The sequence below is a fragment of the Macrobrachium rosenbergii genome, chromosome 13 (assembly GCF_040412425.1).
Source record: "Macrobrachium rosenbergii isolate ZJJX-2024 chromosome 13, ASM4041242v1, whole genome shotgun sequence".
NCBI classification, from domain to species: domain Eukaryota; kingdom Metazoa; phylum Arthropoda; class Malacostraca; order Decapoda; family Palaemonidae; genus Macrobrachium; species Macrobrachium rosenbergii.
Genome location: NC_089753.1, coordinates 6110863 through 6134955, shown reverse-complemented (window position 1 = coordinate 6134955; position 24093 = coordinate 6110863). Strand labels below are relative to the sequence as shown.

The 24093-nt window shown below is 35.9% G+C and overlaps 1 protein-coding gene across 3 annotated transcripts in view; it reads right to left on the bottom strand.

Moving 5' to 3' along the window:
- Positions 1-4821: 4821 nt before the first annotated feature.
- Positions 4822-24093, bottom strand: part of LOC136844867 (beta-hexosaminidase subunit beta-like) — a 167879-nt gene continuing 148607 nt past the window's right edge. For all 3 annotated transcript variants that reach the window (XM_067114127.1, XM_067114125.1, XM_067114126.1), the window contains exons 3-14: positions 21641-21783; positions 19165-19301; positions 18475-18689; positions 16518-16622; positions 16180-16287; positions 15223-15361; positions 13620-13717; positions 12558-12638; positions 11937-12110; positions 11012-11210; positions 9785-9986; positions 4822-6486 (exon numbers count right to left, since the gene is read on the bottom strand). In XM_067114127.1, coding sequence (XP_066970228.1) covers positions 5928-6486; positions 9785-9986; positions 11012-11210; positions 11937-12110; positions 12558-12638; positions 13620-13717; positions 15223-15361; positions 16180-16287; positions 16518-16622; positions 18475-18689; positions 19165-19301; positions 21641-21783 — 2160 coding nt within the window. In that variant the 3' untranslated portion in view covers positions 4822-5927. The remainder of the gene's footprint in view (positions 6487-9784; positions 9987-11011; positions 11211-11936; positions 12111-12557; positions 12639-13619; positions 13718-15222; positions 15362-16179; positions 16288-16517; positions 16623-18474; positions 18690-19164; positions 19302-21640; positions 21784-24093) is intronic.

The window sequence follows — 24093 nt, the reverse complement described above, 5'->3', positions numbered from 1 at the left end:
ACTTGGTAAGGAAACTGTCTCTTATTCATGTATCATTAAAAATGATATCTTGTATGAACGTTAAATTTATATTGTAGATTTCAAGTTCTTCGAATGACTGGTACGGACACTCATAAGGGTTTTTTTTTTTCTGTTTATTTGTGGAAATTCATAGTAAATGATACCGGCATGTAATGTTACAAGGACTATGAAATTGCTTCGTTGGCATTTTACCATATCCAATGTGACATAGTTGCAACAGAAGATGGTTGCTGCTGCATCAGATTATGATTTGGCCGAGAAAAGATCATGGTGGTTGCATTCATCGACTGTCAGAGTGTCGTCGCTGAAGTATAGATATCTAAACCACGTAAGCCAGTAAGTCTGGACGATCATCTAAAAGCAGGAATGGGGCTTTGAGCTTCCAGAGGTCGTCTTGCCAGATGGGCAATGTCCAAATCAGGAATGTTGTCACTGCCATATGTAGTCACTTGTTCACGGGATTTCCAAACGCTTTTAGGCAGTGAGAAAGGTTCCTGTGTGATGTTTGGAGAGGGTTCTTATCTCAATAGATTAAGCACTTCAAAAGTGCATTTGGTGGCTGTCTTAAGTGCTGCCAATGACATCTATGGTAGCAATCGGGTCCGGCCAGATCGATAGTGTACAGTATGTGTCAGTTTCGTTACAGTGTCTGCTAATGGCTACTTTCTGAGTAGATATGAACTGGTAGACAAAGTTTGTCAACTTGAGGGAATCAAAGCTAGTTGTAGAGGTTTCTTTTCAGTAGGAGGCTCTGCGTTTTTTTTTTATTCATGTGATATATAATAACACTGTCTGGTCAAGGTTAGAAGATTTGACGTCCCATAATGATTCATCCTCTTGGTATCTGGGGCATCCTTTCTTGATGGAGTGTGGTGGGGTGCACTATTCACTGAAGAATTTTATATCTTTGTCAGTGTTACAGTTGGAATAATCGTTATTAACTTGGGTTTCCCCATTGAGTTCCCTGTGCCTGAAATGCCACAATAAACAGTGAGACATGGCTCTGAAAAACATCAGATCTTTCTGATAAAAAAAATCCCTCCCCACCTGTTCAAGATACCCTTTAGGAAGATGACTGTGGTCTACCAGTTTCAAAGCCCCATCTGAGGATACCCGCCACTACATCAGTATGGCCATGATGTGCCTCTCCAAGCGAATTTCGTCCGTGTTCAGGAGGGTGCCATCAGGAGATTCTGTGAGGAATCCAACAACTTCATAATGACCCTGCAAACCTGATATATATATCTACCACAGATGCCAGTCAGAATACAGTTGACAGCCACCATTTGTTCTCCCTTGAAGCATTTCATATAGTGAGACATATAACCCGTGAATGTCCTTCAGGTGACTTTCTTGAGCCTACAAGTATCTGAAAAGCTTGTGTACATGTGTTTTCATCTCATTATGATGATAATCCTGTTTTTGGCACTCGGGAAGCCACGAGGTGTACACCAGCCGTATGATAGTAGTCCAGGATTCAAAAGCGTACCTTCAACAGTCAATTGTTTGGCTCACACAGGTCAGATGTTAACCAATCAATGATTAGCACCTGACTCTTGATGAATGCAACTACCACTGTGCCATCACGACCGCTTTTTCACCCACCATCCATCCTGGCGTGTATACAGCCATCCACTTCCTTATAATCCAGAAAAAAGCGTCTCACTTTGTGAACATGCCATATCAGGTATAGCAAAACTTTAATAAAGCAGTTTTTGTATATTCTTTGTATTACTTTGTGATTCTATTTACTGTAAATTTTCACAAGTAAAACAGTTCCCATGCAAGTGTCCATAGCCTTCACTAAGTAATATGTATAATGGAAGATTACTACAAGATCTTAGTCCCACAGACAAGAGAATCTTTTGAATGAAAAAATTGCATCATAAATTGAATTCTGTCAATGTGCCACCCCTTTTAATAATAATATTATGATGGGGTCCCACTCTCAGGGCAGTTTTATTGCCAACAAATTACGTTTCAAAGGCATTCAGCTTATACAGAATCTTATGTATTGTTTTTTATTCTTCTCATCAGTAGGTACTTGATACAACAAATTCCCAAAGGATAGGTTAAGATACACTGCTGTCGTAGCTTATTTATTAACTCACGTTTCGACGCGCGCACAAGCGTTCTAAACATAAGAATAAATAGACAGATAACGGCACCAGTATATCTTTCATGTCCTTTGGAAATAGGCTATGTTTTGTCATCTACCTTCTAATGAGAAAAAGCATGAAGAACAATACAAAAGACTGTATAAGCTGAATGCCGTTGAAACGTTATTATTTTCAAAAGTAATAATAATAATGATGACTTTTTTTAATTATAATCAAAGTTGCCTTTCAAAACTAATAGCTTCGAAATTTATGATTTCATCTTCTGGTTGTTGGGCTTAAAAAAAAAAAAATAAAACCCAGGAATTACAAATCCTGAAGTAATCTCCCTCTATAATAAAACTACTTGCCATTTCCCTACTTTATAAGCTACAAACGACACACTTTCCTCTTCTTGTTTCCACACTGACGCTATCTCACAGCAGTAATATCCCGTAAGATCAAAAGATTTCCACGTACGTCAACATTTATAATTTGTCAATGAAATTACTCCAATGCTTCACGCTTTATATTTCATCATGTTAGAATTCACTCATATCTTTCCTTTATTGTTATCATTCTGTTCATACTTACCACCTAATTTCGTTTCTATTTAAGTTGTAAAACCCAGAATTAAGCACTATGTCTTAAAACCACAAGAAATAATCTTTCAATCAACAAAACGGGTTTTCTGAAGAAAACTTACCTGTGACCAGGCGTCATAGAGCAGTCAAACTTCTACGGGAACTTGTGAATTTCATTTCGTCTTGACGTTCATAAATCTTTGGTTATGATTGGCTGATGGTCTAATGAAGCAATCTTTCTTCGACCATGCCAATAAATTGGCATACTGAACAATCTTGTTTCCCAGGCCAACAACCATATCACTTGTATACAATAAAAAAAAAAAACAGTGGACCAAGAGCACTTCCCTGTGGAACTCCGGACAAAATAGGGTTTGGTTCACTAACGATCCCGTCCACAGCAACTCGCTGCTGCCTACCTGTAAGGAAATCTTGAAGTGATCCCAAAACATATCCGCCCACTCCAAGATTTTGAAGTTTATAAATAAGCGTCTTGTGATTTACTAAATCGAAAGCAACAGTAAAATCTATTTGAATTACTCTGCACTTGCAAATGGCATCGCAAGTACCTAACTGCTTCCTATATGCATATTGACCATCAGCTAACAATTCTTTAGATTCACATATTGACACAGTTGCTTAAAACAAGTCTAAGCTTGCGCTTATCCGCAAAGATACTACGTCGGCATAAAAATCTATAGAATCTGCTAATCTTGGAAGACAACACACTAGAAACTGTTTAAAAAAACAAAGAGAAGAAATCATCAGAATCTTCTCCACCCCAGCTATCAAGATTATCTAGAATTTTCTTAACATCTCAAGAGCGAAATACAAATTTTGTAATAGGTTCAGGATGACGAGTATCAGGGAGAGGGACATTCTCAGTTGATTGCTTAGCTTCAAAAGTTTGATGAAGCAGTCCAGCCTTTTCCTTACAGCAAGTAACCAATCTACCATCTGTTAGTAGTGGTGGAATGGAAGACGAGCCTGACCCAAAGATAGATGATGCCATTTTGGTTCAATAAGTTAAGTATACCTTAGTTTTACCAGACCACAGATGAGGCCGAGTAATTCCTTCAAGTTTTCTCTTCAAGGAGTTATTGTAGTTTCTCTCGGCTGTGAAGTAAGTTCTATTCGTAACACGGCGAGACTCAACAAAAATGCTGTAACTTCCACTTGAACGATTTCGTCTCCGTGTGATGAATTTGGTCTACTTTATATAATACACCTGCCAATTTCCTCAAGATGATGGTGTTACACAAACGAATCTCCTTTCTTGAACGGTTACTCATTTTATTATCTTCATACACCCGATTATCACTGTCATTAAATAATGATAATTTTTTTCTCCCTAAAAATCAAGAAAAAAAAAAAAAATCCAAAGCATTTCTTTCGGTCCCTTAGGTTCTGACTTATCCTATTTGTATGGCGCCTGCCTCCTAAACATACATAATTTTTTTTAGTAACCATTTCTTGTCACGGACCTATTGTAATCAAGGCCACCATAAAAACAAGAAGCGTTTTTGCACCTGCCGCGAGGTCGGAAAGAGTTTCAATATAATATCACAAGATTACGTACTCCCATTTTAGAAAGAATCTAACATGCAAACTAAATGTCAATTGCAATCACACTTCTAAAAGCTCTCATTATTTAGGAAAGGACGAAATTTGCTGTTACTGCAAGTATGCATCTTGCTTCGTCATACGCGTCACTGGTTTTCATCACTTCTCCAAAAACTTCCCGGTAATCACAAAACGAAAGCTATTTCGTGAGGCACTGCACTGTTTACATTAGGAGGTTCTATTTACACGAAAACAAGGACGCTGAAACAGGGCAATGGCAGTAACTACGTGCGATTCTCCAGATAAATATTATGGCGAACATATTTGTTCATTTACGCACGCGTAACTGTAAGAGTAAAAAAAGCTATGATTGATAAAGGTAGTGAATTACCGAAGCGGGAAAAGAGAAATCATAACAGCTCGGTAAGCCAAAGCAAGGATTTCAATTAGCCTACAATTATTACTGTGCGAGTGCATAGTTTACTCATAGACAATACCAAACATAACCACTTTGGAAAACGACAACTTTCGTATCGAATAAAGAAAAAACACAACGATGAAGATTCAGTGAGTTTAATAATTAATGCACAAATACCTTGATATAAAAAACACAACAATTAACATAATTGAGAGAGGAATGATTCTCGATCAAAAGTCGATCATGAACCATTCGCGTATGGGACAAGGGAAAGACACATCACGCGACTCAGATGTCCCGTGATGCATTTGGCATACTGCTTAATTTATCGCTGGTCCTTTTCTCAACCTCTGGACAAAATTCCTAGACGCACGAATCAAAAATAAAAATGTGCACCATTTCACAATATACACTTATTCTTCTGAGTAACTGCATGAACAAGTTAGAGAAACTTACTCAACATATCTGAGAATAGATACTTAAAAATACTTATATTGACAGAGTAAATTCCTCATACATATGATAATAATAATAACAACTACGGTGATGATGATAATGCAACGACATTTTTTTACGGATATTTAACACATCTTTCTTCCTTGTTTCCATGGGCCCATAAGCTACAAGAGAAGCATGTATGTAAAAAAAAAATGACAATTTTTTTATTTTTTTATAGAATACTGAATTTTATTGATACTTAAATAAGTTTAATGAATGAGAAAGAATAAGTGGGTAAGAACTTTAGAGACAGCTGACATAGTTTAGAATTACTCTGGTTTATGTGACAGGTGTGAATGGGTTATGATCCCATCCAGGTCTCAGACAGTATGCAGTATGCAGTATCTCCTTCCTGAAGAGGACACTCGAGGATACATTTTGAGGAGGATCTCTACTAGGTCTATATTTATCACAATCTGTTGGTAGCTAATGGATTAACAGACAACTGTCTATCAGCGTATCAGTACCATTTTACCTCTGCTTCCAAGTTACAAATAAAATAAAAAGCGAACCAATATTTATCAGTGAATAAGGCATCATGTTCATAACACTTTGCAAAAGTGTAGAATAATGAAAACGTTTTTACTTTTCCAATTGCTCAAAATCAACTTTGAAACGGATCAAATCCCTCTAGTTCCACAGTTCTGAACGTCTATCCAACGGGCAATTTTCCATTAGCACTTGAATGTAAATGAACAAGATAGGCTAAGCAGTCACAGACATGCTATTATATCACAAGCATTAGTTTCATGAAGACTGGGCAGGGGCCTCGTTTGCAGTGGGTACTTCTTGAGGGGCGGCACCTCCAGCAGCTGGAGTATCTTGAACCATGGTGTTCGTTGCACCATCTCCTGAAGGTGCTGCTTGTGGACTTGGAACAGCTGCAGCAGTCACAATTTCAGGCACTGATTCTGGAGCAGCAGGAGCCACAGGCGCAGGAGCAGGAACAGAAGCAGCAACAGGTTGGGCTGGTTGTTCTGCAGCAGGCTGACTATTCTGGTCCGGTTGCAGGTTTTCCTGGGGTACAGCAGAATCAGCAGTTTGAGATGGAGTTGCTACAGCTGGTTGGGGAGTTGCTTGTGGTGCCACAGTAGTAGTTGTGGCTGAAGTCTCAGGAGATGGTGGCGCAGGTGGTTGAGTGGAAGCAGTAGTCGGTGGGGACGGTGTTGTTGTGGTAGTTGTAGTAGTGCTTGTGGAAGATGTGGATGGTGTTGTGGGTGGTGGAGGTGTAGACATTTCTATTACTTGTGGGATTTCCCACTCCCCACAAAAGCCATTGAGAATTGGTTGTGCAGGAATACCTCGTCTGGAAAAGAGGAAAATAAATTAAGTCATTTTAAACGATACAATGATACAAACAACTATGCTTCTGAAAATGTCAATTAAACCATTTTTCACATGAGATTTTCATCGAATTAAGTGATTCTCACCAAGCCCAGGTGTTATGATTCTAACAACTAGCACTCACTGTAGCTTTAATGTTGGAAAGAGGGGTTCAGTCATTGAGGACACAAAAAGAGACCTGGACACAAAACCTTATGTATTATATTTTGAGATACATTAAACTTAAATATTCACATTTTGTTTTAAATTTAAATGAGTACTGTACACTCCGAGTTAAGGAATAGTGAGGTAATGGGTTCCCACAGCTAATATATAAAGGATGTCTGGTCAGTAGAGACACAATCATTTTGAGAAGCTGGCAACTTGAAGGAGTATGACACGAGTGTTGAGGTAACAAATGAAGATGTGTCAGTGGTGTACGAGTACTTAAAAGACCTACATCCTATATGACACATGTGCGTAACAGAGATGGGAGACAGTGTCATTTGATATAATAGTTAGGAAATTCATAAACATAATGGACAAGGGAAGTAATCATTCAATTAATCTGGTTGTTGTGTGAAAAAAATCTTCTAGTTTTTTTGAAAAAAATGGTGGACATAACCCTTTCCAAGTGGACATTGACTCTAGATAGCTGATATGATGTTTCATTACCAATGCTGACTGCTGCAACCTACATATTACTTCTCAAAACAATAAGGTGATAGTAAATGGATTATGGCCTCTGGTGAATTGGTAGTTACCTGATGTACAGAAACTTATAGTGGAGGTTTTGTCCCCAACACTATTTCCTGATAGCTTGGAAAAGACACAAGATAGTATCCTTGTCAAGTTTCTTCCCATAATCACACTGCTCCAGTAGGGAATAGTAACTGTTTCTGGGTGAGATTTGTGTTAGAAGAGGCACACACAGGACCACTACCTTGAATAAGTCACTGTTTTGCCCCAAAGGGTATGGGGTTTCGATTAAGGGTTTTTTTCATGCTCCACTCTCGAGGTGGAACATCACTCTTTACACTTGAACAGCGGTGAGATGTAAGGAAGATAAGAGATCTGTTTTTTATATACATACTTTCGAATAAAGTTGAACAGTTCTAGATGTAGGGAAGATAAGAGAGCTGTTTTTTATATACATGCTTTCGGATAGAGTTGAACTGAACATCATTGTATGGTTAAGAAAGATTGGTTGTTGATTTCCAGATGTGGAGAAATGTGAGCTAACCCCTGGGCACGAACAGAACATTTCCTGCTTGTGCTTGCAGAGAATTACTGTGGTGGATTTCTTTCTACGTGTGAGATTCCTTGTCAATACTTATTCCAAAAACAATCTCCATGAATGGTACAACTGGATGGCCTTTGATTGTGACAGTTTAACTGAGAATGTCAATCAGGAGTAACAGAGTCAGAATACTAGTCTTGTTACAGTCATGGAGGGCCGACCAGGGTAGGCTAAATTTATACTGTTGGATGTCAAGACATTGCCCATCAGAACCCTGAACAAAATGAACAAGAGAGAAACAGGTATAGGAAAATAGAAAAACAACCATGAAAAGATCATCATCTAACACAGCTCAGTATAGCAAGAACTCTTATGGAATAACTTGTTTTGTTAAGGTCAAGGCATCTGTGACTAAACAGCAATGGTCTGGTATAAATAACCTTGGTTTTCTGGGTGGCATACTGGGTCCCTGTTCAGAATAGGACCTAACTGCTAAATTTTCTGGTGGAATGGTGTTAAGGAAATCATGTTGCTGCGCACCATGCCAATTAGCCTGTATCCTTAAAGGCTGTGAACTGTTGGCAAAGCACCTAACATAAAGCAAGTTGATGTGACCTCTCTCCTTTTGAACTTCACTGTCCTGTTACATGTTGGTATAAAAGATGTGCCTGTGAATAAAAGTTCTTACATAGGTGGATACTGGGGCATTCCTACTAAGAAAATGGGCACTGTGCTGAACCAGGCCTTCCCATTATTCATAATGAAAGCGGCTTTCTCTTGGTTGTCCTCTGTCAAAGCTAACCAGCGTTGCATTAATAATGACTGGAGGGTCACTAAGTGGTGTCAACTTTTGCATCAGTTTCTTCAGGGGTAAGCTGCATCCTATAAGCTGTTGCTACCCTACAGAATCTGATATTTTGAACTTGGAGACATCTGTCACCATTATGTGGAACAGGTCTCCCATTTTCCGGGATACATAAGTTTAACACAGATTTATGAGTGTCTATGGGTCTGTCCAAACATACTGACTTCTGAGAACCAGTGAGGTCATTGAACTCTGAAAGGACTTACTATACGCATTGAGATGAACCAAAGAAATTCCTTAAAGTTGTCTGGAAATGTGCTAAATGGCTTCCGGATCTATATTCTCTTTGCCAATAAATCCCTGGAATTCAGCTTAATGAATTATGGGAGACAAATAGATATGGTTTGCTCACATGATGACAAACATCAATCCTGTCAAGAACTTCAATCAGGTTTGGAATATCCCTAAGTAAAGAATGGTTCAATCTTCAATTTCATATCTATCATGATCGCTTGAGACTCCAACTACCAATTCATTAATGACCTAGTTTTGTTTAAATTCCCACCCATTAGGATGAGATGTGTGAAAATCATATGGCATAAAGCAAAACAATCAGATTAACTAGCTGAATTCAGCCAATTAATTTCTGCTCACTCCTCAATTGCAATCAGTGATGCACAAGTCTTCGGGCACTAAAAAAAAATCACATCTACTTCCATAGTTTGCAGGATTCAGTTTATTTGTTTTTAGGCTACTCTTTCTCTTTAAGCCTTATTACTGTAATATGCAGTTTCTAGTTTTACTATTCTGAACTCTGGTTTTATTTCTTTTAAATTTGTCACATTGCCTTCAGTATTTTTCTTAAGTTGTATACTGGTATAAAGCTTTATGTACATGTACGTCAAGCAATAAATTCATATATATATATATATATATATATATATATATATATATATATATATATATATATATATATATATATATATATATATATATATATATATATATATATATATATATATATACAAACACACACACATGTAACGTCCAAGATCTGACAAAATAAAATCTGACAATAATTTTATGATTGTGTACTACATAACAATTCAAAACAGCATAACCAGAGGTGCCTACTTCAATAATATACAGCGAAAACAATGCCTATGATCACTAGAAAAGTAGCTTTCTTTTAACTCATTCAAATAAAAAAAAAGAAACTAGAAAAAAGCTGAGCACCTTAGCATTCTGCAGCGATGCTGGTCTAGTCTGAAGGCAGCATCTTCTACTGAAGGGGCTTCTGACAGAGGGAGGGACCACAATCTCTCGGCTGCAGCAGAGGCTCTGGGCCAAAGTCGAGGTAAGAGGTTGGTTGCATCGACATATTCTCCCCACATTGCTGCTTCACCTCCCAACACAAGCTTCTTTTGCTCCTCCGTTCCTGTAAAGTAAAACACCAAGAAACAGAATTTTAGCTGAAACACTATCTTTCAGGCTGTTTTAGTCGGTAGCCATTCACTCGGCTTCGTTGCACGTCTTTGAATAAAATATAAATCTGTAAGGAAATTTCTGTGGTATACGTTCAGAACTTATTTCATATGGAAATGAAGCAATTATTTAAAGAAGTATTTCTTCACTTGGGATTGTTAATACATAAATTTAGGAGGCATCCCACTAGGTATTCAGAGTTGCCAGTTTACAAGGCTGGTGGGTGTGGCTTATTGTCCTTAATTTTGGAGCATGAGATTTGAATTGAATATGATTGGAGAGATAAAAGAAGACATATTTATCAGGAAGACTTTTGACATCCACCGATGCACAAAAGTGAAACAAAATGCTTTACCGTGAAGGACACTACTTTTATTTAGATTTTGAAAGTAGCTTCTTCGTTAGAATAATAATCCAAATGCGTCAACCACCTTTAGGATTTTTGTATGATACCAACACTATTAGAAGCATATATCATCTGTATATCACATTAATATAAAAAACACAAAGGTACTGAATGATATGGCAATGCACTACGGTAGATGTATGAATTTTGCAAAAGAAAATAGTCTTCCAAATATAATAAACTAAAGAACAAGTGAAGGTAGAGATAAATGATAAGAAATATGACACAAAATTATAACATTCAAATTTCCCTCGGTTATTCGAAAAATGTCAAAATTTTTTTTGGAAAATTTTTGGTAAGTTAATCCCAAATATTAAAAATATATATTAGAGGCTGCCTTGATAATGTTCACAGACAGAAAAAGGCCACTCCAATGAAAGCTGAGAAGTTCAACTCGGGGGCCTGGTTGAACAACAACAACAACAACAATAATAATAATAATAATAACAATAATAATAATAATAATAACCATTGGCAAAAAATTAAATTTATATCCTGCGATATGATGCAACAACTTGCCTTCCGATCCCAAAGATAAGGAACAGAGGAAAAGAAATGAAATCGTCCTTTACCTTGGAAATCAGTAGGGTCGCACTTGTAGAAGTTCCTCCAATCTGGTCCATAGGTGATGTAGTTGATGTACCAGCAGGAGGAGAGGATGACTTGATAGCCTCTCTCCGTCAGGTCATGAACGTACTCGCGCCATCCTTTCATGTTGCTTGGGGCCAAAGATACGTCCTTCCAGACCTGAACGACGCTGGTGTTGGCCATCTGTTGGCGAGAAATAAAATGTTCTATCACCGAATTCCGAAAAACAATATTTGATTATGAAATACAAGAGGCTAGGGAAATCCTTGAAGACCTCTCTTGCACCGCTCAGACTCAGTCAAATAGACAAAGTTACTGGAGGTACAAAGTTGTTCCGCTAAACTAAGTAATCCACACCTAAAAAGGTCCCTTATCTAAAATGCCACATTCCTTTCTCTCTTAAAATCTGTTCACTTGTTGTCAGCTATGAGGTTACCGTTTGGTAGAATTTTCCACATATAACTTTTTATTGCGCATCTCTGGCAATAAAACGAGAGACAAACAAACCAACCGAACCGAACACAACCCTGGCGGAGGTGTTCATTTAGAAGAGTAACCAACACGGGTAAGGGCCATGCGATAACATTATTGGAAATAACTATACATTGGAAAGGCTTCGTTTAAGTAAATCAACGTTTAATCCGGAATGTACACAGTGTCAAAGAATTAGTAAATCATAAAACAAGAAAGAGAATAAATAGCATATGATTATAAAGGAGAAAAGAGGGAAAGAAAGAGATCGAAGAAAAAACGAAATCCATATAATAAAAGGAGGAATGAATAAGAAAGAACAATAAATAACAATCAACTTTCTTTCTTTCTTTTTCTTTTAACGTGCTTTTATTCACATTTTTGTATGGGGTAAGCACGATGCCTTCTTATTACATGGGTAATCCTTCGTCTACTTACCTGGACTCCTCTGTCAGCTGGGTCCTGCCAGGTGACGTAGTTGATGGGCGTCAGGTGGGCCAGATCCAGAACCTTTTCCACGTAGTGCTGCTCCACTTGCCGCACTTCTGTGTAGTTGTGGCGGGCCATGAAGGCCCTGACGACGGGGGAGCTCGACCAGCAGGGCAGGAAGACCTGCAACAAGGTGCAAAGTGTCAAGTACCACAACATAAGATTCATTAATACTTTATTGGCTTCCCTACAGGTTTCTAATCCAATCCGGATATTTTTATAATAGAATAAAGTTATAAGATACAATTCATTCTATAACTATGACATAACTTTTAATTAAATATTGATATAATGAACACGTATAAATCTATACTCACGCTATATAATACTCGTTCCTCCTTTCCTTCTTATATACTATATATATATATATATATATATATATATATATATATATATATATATATATATTATATATATATATATATATATATATATATATATATATATATATATATATATATATATATATATATATATATATATATATATATATATATATATATGTATATATATTATATATGTATATATATTTGTGTGTGCGTTGATAAATACTTAAGCGATGACACCTACCTCGTCCAGTCCAAGATGGATGTATCCGTCGACGAAGGTGTGCTTCAAATCCACCAAGAAGGCTTTCAAGAACTCGTATACCTGTGAACGATCAACTATCAGGCAATTGTTCAAGTAGACTAAATGATTTGGTCATTATGGCTGAAAACGATTAACTGGAATATTAAATAAAGAAGGTAACAATTCTCACCTATAAACATTTGTACTACATAAATTTAAGAAGTTTTATTGGCGAATTTTTATAAATTTATTTTTTGTGATAAACAAAAATCACTTTGTAAAATGTTACAAATTTTCGGCAAAGACGGTCATTGCCGTTGTGACGTCTGTTTATAACGTTGAATTAATCAATAAAATTCTTTGAGTTTTATGTATGTTACACAATATGCAAAAATTACTATAATAACGCCATATGTAATTAAACTGAGTAAATAATGTTAAACATAAAATAATAAATACCAATGTATAACTATGATTAGGTAATTTAATCAAAGGCTTTAATAAAGAACTATCCATTAAATAATAATAACTCTTATTAAAAAAAGAATATAACTATCAGATAATGTACCATGAAAGGTAAGAAATTCATATGAATAAATTGTATTAGAAAAAAAATATTTTCATACAAGATATTTATATGAATACCAAATACTGCTCTATCATTTCAAAGATCCATTGCTAAAGGTAAAAACAGTTAGAAATATACAGTCAATACATGCACTACGTCATCGTTATCCACTCTTATTTTCCCAAGGGTAATCGGATTAGGAATTCTGTTTTCATTTGTTTTTTTCTTCTACATATATATATATATATATATATATATATATATATATATATATATATATATATACTCTTTTCATCTGTTTTTCTTTCCTCTCTCTCTCTCTCTCTCTCTCTCTCTCTATATATATATATATATATATATATATATATATATATATATATATATATATATATATATATATATATATATATATATATATATATATATATATATATAAATATATATATATATATATATATATATATATATATATATATATACACAGTACTACTTACCTGTGGGTTGGTAGGATCGAAGTTCTCATAAGCTGCATGGTAAGGGTAATGAGGAGTTCCGGCGGTCCTGCCATCGCCGTAACAGGGGGTCAAAAGATCTGTAGAATTTAAATTTTCAAAGATAAGATATTCACTCTTACTCGATTAGCTTTCGTGACATATTACCCCCGCCATCAGAGAACTATCATTTGTTGCTAATCAAAGTAATGCTTGGTATTTGACAATGGCGCGATTTTTAACGTTGCGCTCAACCGCATTTCACATTTCACAAAATACTGTTATTGCATTTTTACGGGCAAAACTGCCGCCCCTATGACAGCCAAGCTTTTCGATATTCGCAAAATATGCAGAAACTGATGAATTAGGTGTTTATGATTAATAAGAACGTAAAACACCGCTAACATAAATGCATATCATTGCCATTATTTACTAGAACCATCCTAGGGTATATATTTAATCAATATCACAAATACTATTCACATATTTCCTTCAAGGAATAGTTCCTCCAGTCGTAGAACAAATTCCACTCTGGACAAGAAAAGGGTGCAACTGAAATTCAATTAGTCCACATAAAAAAACAAAATGGCATTAATTGTACGTAATGAAGAAGGCATTCCGGGGTATAAACAGTAATGCACGAACTCTTTGGACCTACATGGAAGAACCATTATGCCCACAATAGCCACCTAGGTAACCAAAGAGAGCAAGTCAATATGTAATTATTTAGGGTTTGTTTTCGTCTTAATTTTTACGCCAGTGATTTTTTTAACAAGTGCTGGGCGCAAGAACTTAACCTAACCTAATATACGGTTGCTGCAACCTAATAAGTCACAATGAAACCCCTCCCTGATCAGCTAGTGGCAAAAGAAAAAAATATTGCAGCAAAAGAAAAAAAATATTGCAGTCTCAGAAAGCTTTCTTTAAGCCAGAAAAACTGATAATTTAACAGACCCTTTCCGTAGCTTTGTAATCATCCAAGACCAAGATTTTCAACTTAAAAATACCACTCAAGGGATACAGAAGCAAGGGATCAGGTTCACAAATATTTCCTTGTAGTTTCTAACAATGCTGCTTTTAAACAGGAATACGTCAATAGACTTAAGATCGTTAGAACTGCCGTTTTTATAAAGTTTTATTTGCTTCAAACTTTATAGTCCAACTGACCAACTCTTTTATGATGCTCCTCTGCACTTTCACCCTTCTTAATTATTTGGACTTAATGTATAATGCTCTGCCTAAGCTTTTTGGAGTCTATGATTTCCTTACACAAAGTATTTCATTAAATTATTGTCTTGAAATTGAGAAAAGAAATTTGCTGGATTCTAAACAAAATATAAAGCGCAAAATGACCATCGTCAACGTCCAGATATTAACTTTTCCTTCTAAGGGGGTCACATATGAGAGGAATCCTCTCCACTACTTCTATTTCTACTACTTTTCTTGCTAACGGCTCTTTCCCGTTTTTGCTAACTGTCCAGTCCATCTCAATTTTTGAAGTCGCAGGCTTAAACCAAATTAATAACACTGACTTAAACCAGCAAAAGTCAATTTACTTTTGTAAGTTATTTGTACGGTCAAAAAATTGTTGCAATTTAGTACTCACGAGGGAAGGCCTTTCCAAAGCCTTGAGCATGTCCTGGGGTATCGAATTCGGGTATGACGCGAATACCTCTGTACCGGGCATACTCCACGAGGTCCTCTACGTCCCTTTGAGTGTAAACGTGTCGAGGAGTGTAAGCTCCCTGCAAATGAAGGTTACATATAAAATTATTTATATGACTTTTTCAATTTCATTCTACTGTATTCAACTGTGGCTTATTTTTCTTATTTTTTCTTGCATATCCCATGTAAATAACGAAAAAAAGCAGAATTGCTGAGAATCACAGAACTAAGGAATCAGCAGTTACAATACGTTGTGAATGTGGGACGTAAAATATAAAACGAAGAGACTGAGTGGATTAGAAAGGAACTGAATATGGACACTGATTCTGTGTGGTTGCAAATCAACTGTGATTTCATGAATAATAAATGGATGGAAATGAAACAGCTGAAAAACAATGGAGATAAAACAGAATGTTTAATTGTAAGAAAAAGGGCGATCGTAGGAGGTCGCCGAAGTTTCAAGTCTCAGCATTCGAGGAACTGTAATTCATGTGTCTTGTCGGTTTAAGAGTAACACTCCCAGATTTTGAAAAATCTGCTCCAAGACTTTTAAAAAGATTAAAAACATTCCTAGTCTTTGACTGCGGCGCCAACAAAACAGTATTGGTGATAACCAAAGAACAAACTTGAGAGGTTTTATTTCGAGGCGCCCTTTTGAGTGTCTGCTTTGACGGAGTATGCTGAGGATAAAAATAAGAAGTACATAGGATATTTAAAAATCTGACAAAATATAAAAGTCATAACTATCTTCTTCAACAGTTGCGTTAATTAAAGACATGATATCCTTCGGAAAATTATCGCTCGACTCTAAAAGATAAAGGAATGGCCTCGCTAACAATGTACTTTATATTAATAAACAGTGAAGGAAAAAAGAAAGAAAAAACCGAATTAAACCTACGTGCTGTGTCAAGTTCGGGAAGATCCTCGACTCGTAAGGGAAACTCTGGTCGTCTACGATATGCCAGTGGAGGACGTTCAACTTATTCCACGCCATGGAATCCAGGACCTGCAAAATAACAAAGGAATTCTTGAAGTTTTACAAAAACAGATTCGTATATCTGTGCAGCAGAAAATTCCAGTGTCTCTAGCATTTATTATAATCATAATGTTGATGGACCTTGGTCGAGGCATAATCTCAATCAAAGAAAACGAGCCAAATGCGATCAAGCCTTAATTAAAGAAAACGAGAGAAAATTTCCATTATGCAAGGGTAAACAAAGATAATTATATTAATACCTTAAGCATGATATCCTTTGGAAGGAAATGTCTGGCGGTGTCCAGAAGTAAACCTCTGTGCGGGAATCTTGGTTCGTCCTCGATCCTAGTGGCGTTCAGTCGGTACTGTAAGAAAAAAAAAAAATATATATATATATAAAAATGAATAAATAAATAAATTATATTTTTTTATTTAAACGAAAATATATTTAAACAGAACATACGAGAAATTATATGACTATTTCGCTATGCATTCAGAAATTTAGAAAATTGACCTCTCTCAAGTCTGTAGTTATACATTCATAATTTTAACTGTTGATAACATAATAAATTACAAAAACTATGGAAGAGAGCGTTTGCCTATATGAAGGAGTTATTGAACCCTAATCTCCATGGAATGATGTGTAGATGTTGCAAGGAATTAGTTTTCTAAGATATGTAGACAGCTGAGGTGAGAAGATCAAGATGGCGGTTTCCCATTTTTTCTTCTTCTTAATTTTCTCGATGTCTGGGATCTTTCTCTAAAACTCAACACATTTTCTCGGTTTTGTTTTCCAAACAGGTAGGCAGTTTTGTTGTCAAACGAGGGCAATTGTACTAAACAATCTCTGTTCCGAAATTGCAAAATAGTTTTGCTAAGCGCCCTTATGAAAGTATCTCGAATCTAGAAACTTACTTCCTGACAACTTATTTGACTACAGGAAACAACTGGGTCCCATCTGTGGCGCCTTCTAAATCTAACAAGTTACATATGGACACCCATGACAAAAGACACTGGTCCAGACTTGTTCAAACTCCCCTTCACGATATCTCCTGTGTTCGCAAGCCAGTAGACCTTATAAAAAAATAAAACACTTCTTAATTCACGATCGTTAGTATTTAGAATTTTAAACTGTTACCGGAAGACATAATATTGTTTAGTCTCTTCCGTAGGCTCTATTTCAATCAGCAATTTTCAATAGCGCCCTCCGTACTTATGTTTCAAGAAATAAATGAAAGCATCATTAATACTGCCTTATTAATTTTGTAATTATACCACTGATTTTTTTTTAATCACTATATAATGATCCATTTGTTTATTTAACTTTACTTTTTGGCTGTTTCGCTCGTCTTTTTCCCAGATTTGGGCATTCTACTCTGTGGAATCTCGCTTTGAAAGTTAATGACATTTAGGTTTTATTTCATATTATCGTTTCCTTAGTCTGATATTGACATTATTATTATCTTTATAAATCAAGATAAAAAACTGTAAGATGTGATACAAGGTTAGCAGAAGTGAAATGAAGGACTGCAGCCTTCTGAGTGGTTCGGGCACGTGGAAAGAAAACGCGACGACGGTCATTAAAAAGGCTGTCTCATTACGAGAAGGAAACAGGAGGAGATCGAGAAAGTGCTGGCTGAAAGGAGCAAAAGGCGTTGGAACGGAAGGGCTTTAATGACCAGGAAGCGAGAGAGAAAGCCTGCAAGAAACTGGCAGGCGAGAAGCGGAGAGTACAGTCTTTGTGGGTATACGGAGCGGCTGTAGCTGCGGAAGTTTTCTAAACAAAGGATCTAGCCCTGATGCAGTAGTTAGAAGGATGAACGTGGCACTGGCAGTGAATGTTGACGTGTTTTTCAATCTAAGACCACTCCCATATTAAAAAAAAGGCTCCATGATGAATATGCGTGTATTTATGTACTTATGTTGGTGCACTACTTACCACCGAGCTACTTAGCTTACTGTCTTCTTGTTTAAGCACCGAAATCTTTTGCCTTAAAATCGGCATCGTAACTGATATTCAGTTAAGCAGTTCACTTAACTGTCTGCTTGTTTGCGTGTTTTTATTCGTTTGTGTGTGTGTGTGATGTGTGTGTAGAGAGAGAGAGAGAGAGAGAGAGAGAGAGAGAGAGAGAGAGAGAGAGAGAGAGAGAGAGAGAGGAGTTCGTATGTGAAGTTCTGCTCCCTGCCAAAAATACTGATAGAGAGGGATTCACTTACCATAGGCTGATAAGGCTCTGGCGTTGGTACCTGCCCAGGTTGAGGTTCTGTTAGATGTACGAGCTGGGAGAAGGTCTCCAGGCCCCTGAGGGCGCCCCATACTGTACTGGCCATAATAGACGCCACGCCCTCCCCGATTTTCTCCTTCCCTTCGACGGGCTCTTCGTCTTCGCCTTCTGGTTGGACACCGCCCACAACGGCTATATCTAAGACATCTGAAAATAAATGGCAGATATATCTCATTAACACAAACACACCCATTCGTACAGACAAACACACACACACACACACACACACACACACATATATATATATATATATATATATATATATATATATATATATATATATATATATATATATATATATATATATATATATATATATATATAAGTGTGTGTGTGTGTGTGCATAAAAAAGTGGTAGCGTTAAGGAATTTTCTCATTCTAAGACTGTTAGCATTTATGAAAATTCGTCATAATAAAATAATTTTATATATGAATTAAAGCAATTTCCGAACAATGTTTTTTATTTTTTTAAAAATTAATAATATATGTACGAATACGTGAAAATATATGTAGGCTACTTATGAGAGAGAGAGAGAGAGAGAGAGAGAGAGAGAGAGAGAGAGAGAGAGAGAGAGAGAGAGAGAGAGAGAGAGAGAGAGAGAGAAAATATAGGTACACTTACACGATTCATAATTGGGGTCGCTGTTGAGGTGTGGAGTGTGGTCGCATCCTGACGTCACAATAACATGTAAGGTCGTCAGCTCCGGAAGGTCCGGATCGCTGGTCGCCATTGGGTCAATCAAGGTTAGGCTTTTGTATCTGGGAGGTTAAGGAAAAGATACGAATTTTAAGTTACTGAAAACAACAATAATACAGATTAGAGTTACACGTGAAAGTGAGAAAAATATTAAGTATATAAAACAAAAGTCGAATCTTACTACACTAAGTCTATACAAGCATTATACAAAAAATTGCAGAGCGTATCCACGTCTTTTTGTTACAGTGACAGACTATGAATAACAAATTTCGAGTTAAACTAACTGTCCTCCGGACCAGGGGGAGCCTTTTTTAACAATAACACCTAAATAAGTATACAGAATGAAGCTACTATAGTACTGTACCTAAATATTTCTTTATATCTATATATATATATGTATGTGTGTGTCACTGCCTCAAGCAGGCAACTGCCAAGGAGAATAAACAATAAAAAGTCACTGTAATATTCACACTTTAAATAAATCGTGGATGACCTATCTTTGCAAAAACTTACACCACCTAACTCACTTTATCCTGGACACAGAGGCCCTCCTTTCCAATACCTTTTTCACACCATCCAAGTTTTTCTCCATCCACCTTCTAACATCTCTGAATTATGCACTTTTCTCACAGCGCTGTCCTCCTCCTTTCCTTCAATAACATACAAAACCGTCTCAAAATACACTGCTCCGTCCATTCACTGATGCTAACCTTTTTACCACATCTACGGATCTCCACATTTGTCATACTTTCAATTCAATCTGTGCCAGCTACTCTACGCAAATAGTTCAACTAGCAGCTTCAACGTCTTCATTTGAATTCACCTTCCAACCTAGATTTCTTAAGAAGAGAGTCGGATCAACAACACCTTCATACATTCTCACCCTACCTGTCACACACACTTCAAATCTCTTCTTAGCCTGTGCACAGACCCTGCTGCCTTGCTTGCTTCATTTATTTTATGACTGACCTCTTCTTTTATTCTATCATCACCCGTTATATCTACTTTCAAATACCCAACAAATCAACTGCTTCCATTCTTCCACCATCCATAAAACATTCGTAGCTGTTTCCCTGCTTTCCATTTGTCTTCATAATTTTCCCCCTTGCAACCATCCTGCTGTTTCTTTTCATCGTTCCCACTTAATACTGTATCATATTTAAACATTACTTTGGTGACTCACCTACAACGTTCGTTTTTTTAAAGATTACTCTGGCCTTATGTCAGTAAGGCCTACTAAACCTGGCGCAACCCGTGACTGCACCTACATCTATTGTCCTCTGTGAAACTTACTGTCACCCATTTTTGGAGGGATTGATCTTGAAAGGTATACCATCCTAGTTTCTTAACAAGTCTTTAGGGATGAGGTTGCAGACGCATGCCGCACACACACACACATATATACATATAAACATATATATATATATATATATATATATATATATATATATATATATATATATATATATATATATATATATATATATATATATATATATATATATATATATATACATATGCATGCGTACATGAAATTTTAGTACGTAAAAAAATAGGGTATTTATTTAGAACTAGAGCAAGTACTTTATCGCTGCGTATATTTGTGCACAAATATCACTAGTCGCTTTATCTGGAGTAATGCACGTAGAAAATGAACAGTTCAGTAATCATATCTATAGGATACAGGTACTATTCATACATCTTAGCTGTTCACAATGCTAACATACTTATGGATACTAATACTTGGTATATGACAAAGATAACCAGTTTTTGGATTTAACCGTATTGCTAAAAGGAAGTTAACTTCCAATAAAAATGACAGCAAATAATAATAATAATAATAATAATAATAATAATAATAATAATAATAATAATAATAATAATAATAATAATAATAATCTACGGTAATGGCACGTCATATTTAATTATAATAAAATTACAAACTTACAGTAGAAATTCAAAATCAACCTGTAAAGAATTTAGAATGAATTCGATTTCACATTATTTATTTTTTATGAAGGATTAACTCTTAAAATTGATGCATTCGAACGGCGACAACGCTTATATAAGTTAGAATGTACGAGTTATTTCAAGAAATGCAATACCCAAATGTAGAAAATTTGCTGAACATAAGACGTAAACTTTTCCATGAAAATATGCTCTTGCTGGTCCCAAACTCGGATAAGAGACGAGGGCAGCATTGTAAGAAACACCTTCTGTTACTGAACTATGTAACAGTCATTAGGTGCTTGGGGTGAGTGGCAATGGGTCAGAATTAAGCCCGGAAGCGTCCAGCTCTATACTGAATGCTGTTTTCTTTCCACGTAGAAAGAACAAAAATAGCTCTGCTACCAGAGGTAAAACAGTCACATGAAGCACACCCCGTACAAGCTGATGTTACCTGTGCACTGCCGCGTCGATGATGTCACACCCGGTGAGATTCGGCAGTATTTCGAAACTGGCCGGATTTATCGTCAGCTGCTCCAAGGAAGGGCTCCAGGATTTCGGCAGTGGCCAGGGAGATCCGGGAGGCGCTTCTTCGCCCTTCACACCGGAAAGAGAGAATACAAGAATTCTCAATTACAGAAAATAACAAATATTTTGATGGTAAAGAAATTAAAAATTCCATTAAACGGAGTAAAGTATTTTACTTTTTGTTGACAAAGGAAACAAGATCACACACATGTCGAAATTATAAATGCTGATAAATGAAATGGGAGAAAATTGATTAAAGAAAACACAAGAAGTCTTATATAAAAGAGACAACATATTTTTTGTTTACAAAGACAATAGGAAATTATGTTAAAAACCAAAATATAGTAATTATTAAATAAAACAAGGAAATTAATGTTAGCAAAGCAAATTGAAGAGTATATAATCCATATGAAATGAGATTTTTCATTACAGAAAATACGACGAGTTCAGTTTACACCATAAGAAGATTTAGATGATGAAAATATATAAACAGGAAACTTTAATGACGAAAGTCAAGATCCTAAAAGGAAGACACGACAAGGATGACATACCAGCGAACAAGAAACTTTCAATTACAGTGGACAGAAAAACTACAATAGGAGAAAATAACAGAATTTTAACAACAGAAAAACGGGAAAATAAGATTGATGATTGAGAGTTTTTCTTAAAGGTAATAGCGAAAAATAAGAAGTATAAGGATATCTTTTTAATAATTCTGACATATAATAGATTTCAATTATGAAATATATACGGCAATTTTGAAGAGGTATTGGAGAGCTTTAATGTGAAATAAATTTCACAAGAAAAATAAAATACCCTTAAGAGAAAAAAAAATTTTCATGCTGCAGCAGAAAATAAGTCACTAATTAGCAAAGCAAAACAATTTCAATACGAAATATAAAATGTTATATCTGGGAAAAATATTTCAATTTAATAATGAAAATGTTTCTTCGTGAGAAAACAAAGATAACACTAAGAGAAAATAAGAGAGACTTTAAGAGCATTTTTTCTTAATTCTTAAAAGATGGAAAACGGAAATTAAGATCTTATCAAAGAGACACCAAAAACAGGTCAAATTAACTATTTGAATTAATAGGCTGAATAAAAGAGAAGGTCGGAGCGCAATGTTACCGTTAATTAAATTACTGAAAATTGCAACAAGCCTTAGTAGCCTGGTGCAGATGGCATTATAGGTAAATTCACTCTCAGTGTCCCACAAGGCTCCAAGAACCCTTTCACCGTATTTTTTCCCTTCCCTCACAATACTGGGAGCAAAAACTATAGTAAATATAAGGATTCTGCATTTAGGGCACGATTTCTCCCCTTAATGGGCATTACGAAAGAACTGTAAAGCTTTTCAACTGCAAATATTAGGCAGAATAATAGAGGATATCTAAGAAACGCAACAAATATTGAGTGACAGAACTGGAGGCCATATAAGAAACACTACTGCAAATATTGGGTAGAGCAAAGTAACAAAAAAAGAGGACCCGTAAGAATCACTACTCCGACTTCCTGAAGCGGGACCAACAAGGACTCTGTGACCCTTTCACCGCACTGCGCCTCTTCTCTGCTCCATTTCTATTCTATTACTGTCATCATCCCATTTTGACGCGGCACTTCGTTTTTTAATATGCTATGAAAGACAACCATAAAGATATATCTGGATAAAATAAATGAGCAAAATCAGATCCAGCCAGTTCTTTCACGAAAAATGATAACAGAATCGCACATGCCATTAATGGTGATCTCAGAAGCTATAAAATATTTTATTACTGAAAGAATATGAAGTGTTAAAATAAAAACAGCTCAACTTACAATCGGCCAGACCAAAGAGTTGACTGCATAATTAATAAAAACTTTAAATACTAAATAATCAGAAGCTCACTTACATGCATCAACCTAAATGTCAGGGCTAAGTAAGCAAAATGATCAAATGTGATATATATAATACATATATATATATATATATATATATATATATATATATATATATATATATATATATATATATATATATATAATTATACAAATAATAAGCCACAAACATTGTTTAGTACCCAGTTCAACTTATTTTCGGAATAACTCAACCCCCAAGTGGTAAGTGTCTCTGCCAAACTATCCAGGTCGACTGTTTATGGTGTTTCTGAATCAAAAGCCCAGATTCGAATCCTGAACGGGCTTTTTACTTAATACATCTAGTGTAGTGCTTGATATAAAAAATATCTTGCGACATTACTGGGGGCTGACATTTAAAAGAACACGCTAGTTCGAACAAATGTCATAAGTAAAAGAATAACTAAAAATGAAATACTTCAAATCTGTTAAAATCACTAGTCGGAAAACATAAGCATCCTAATAAAACGTTTCTAAGTAATA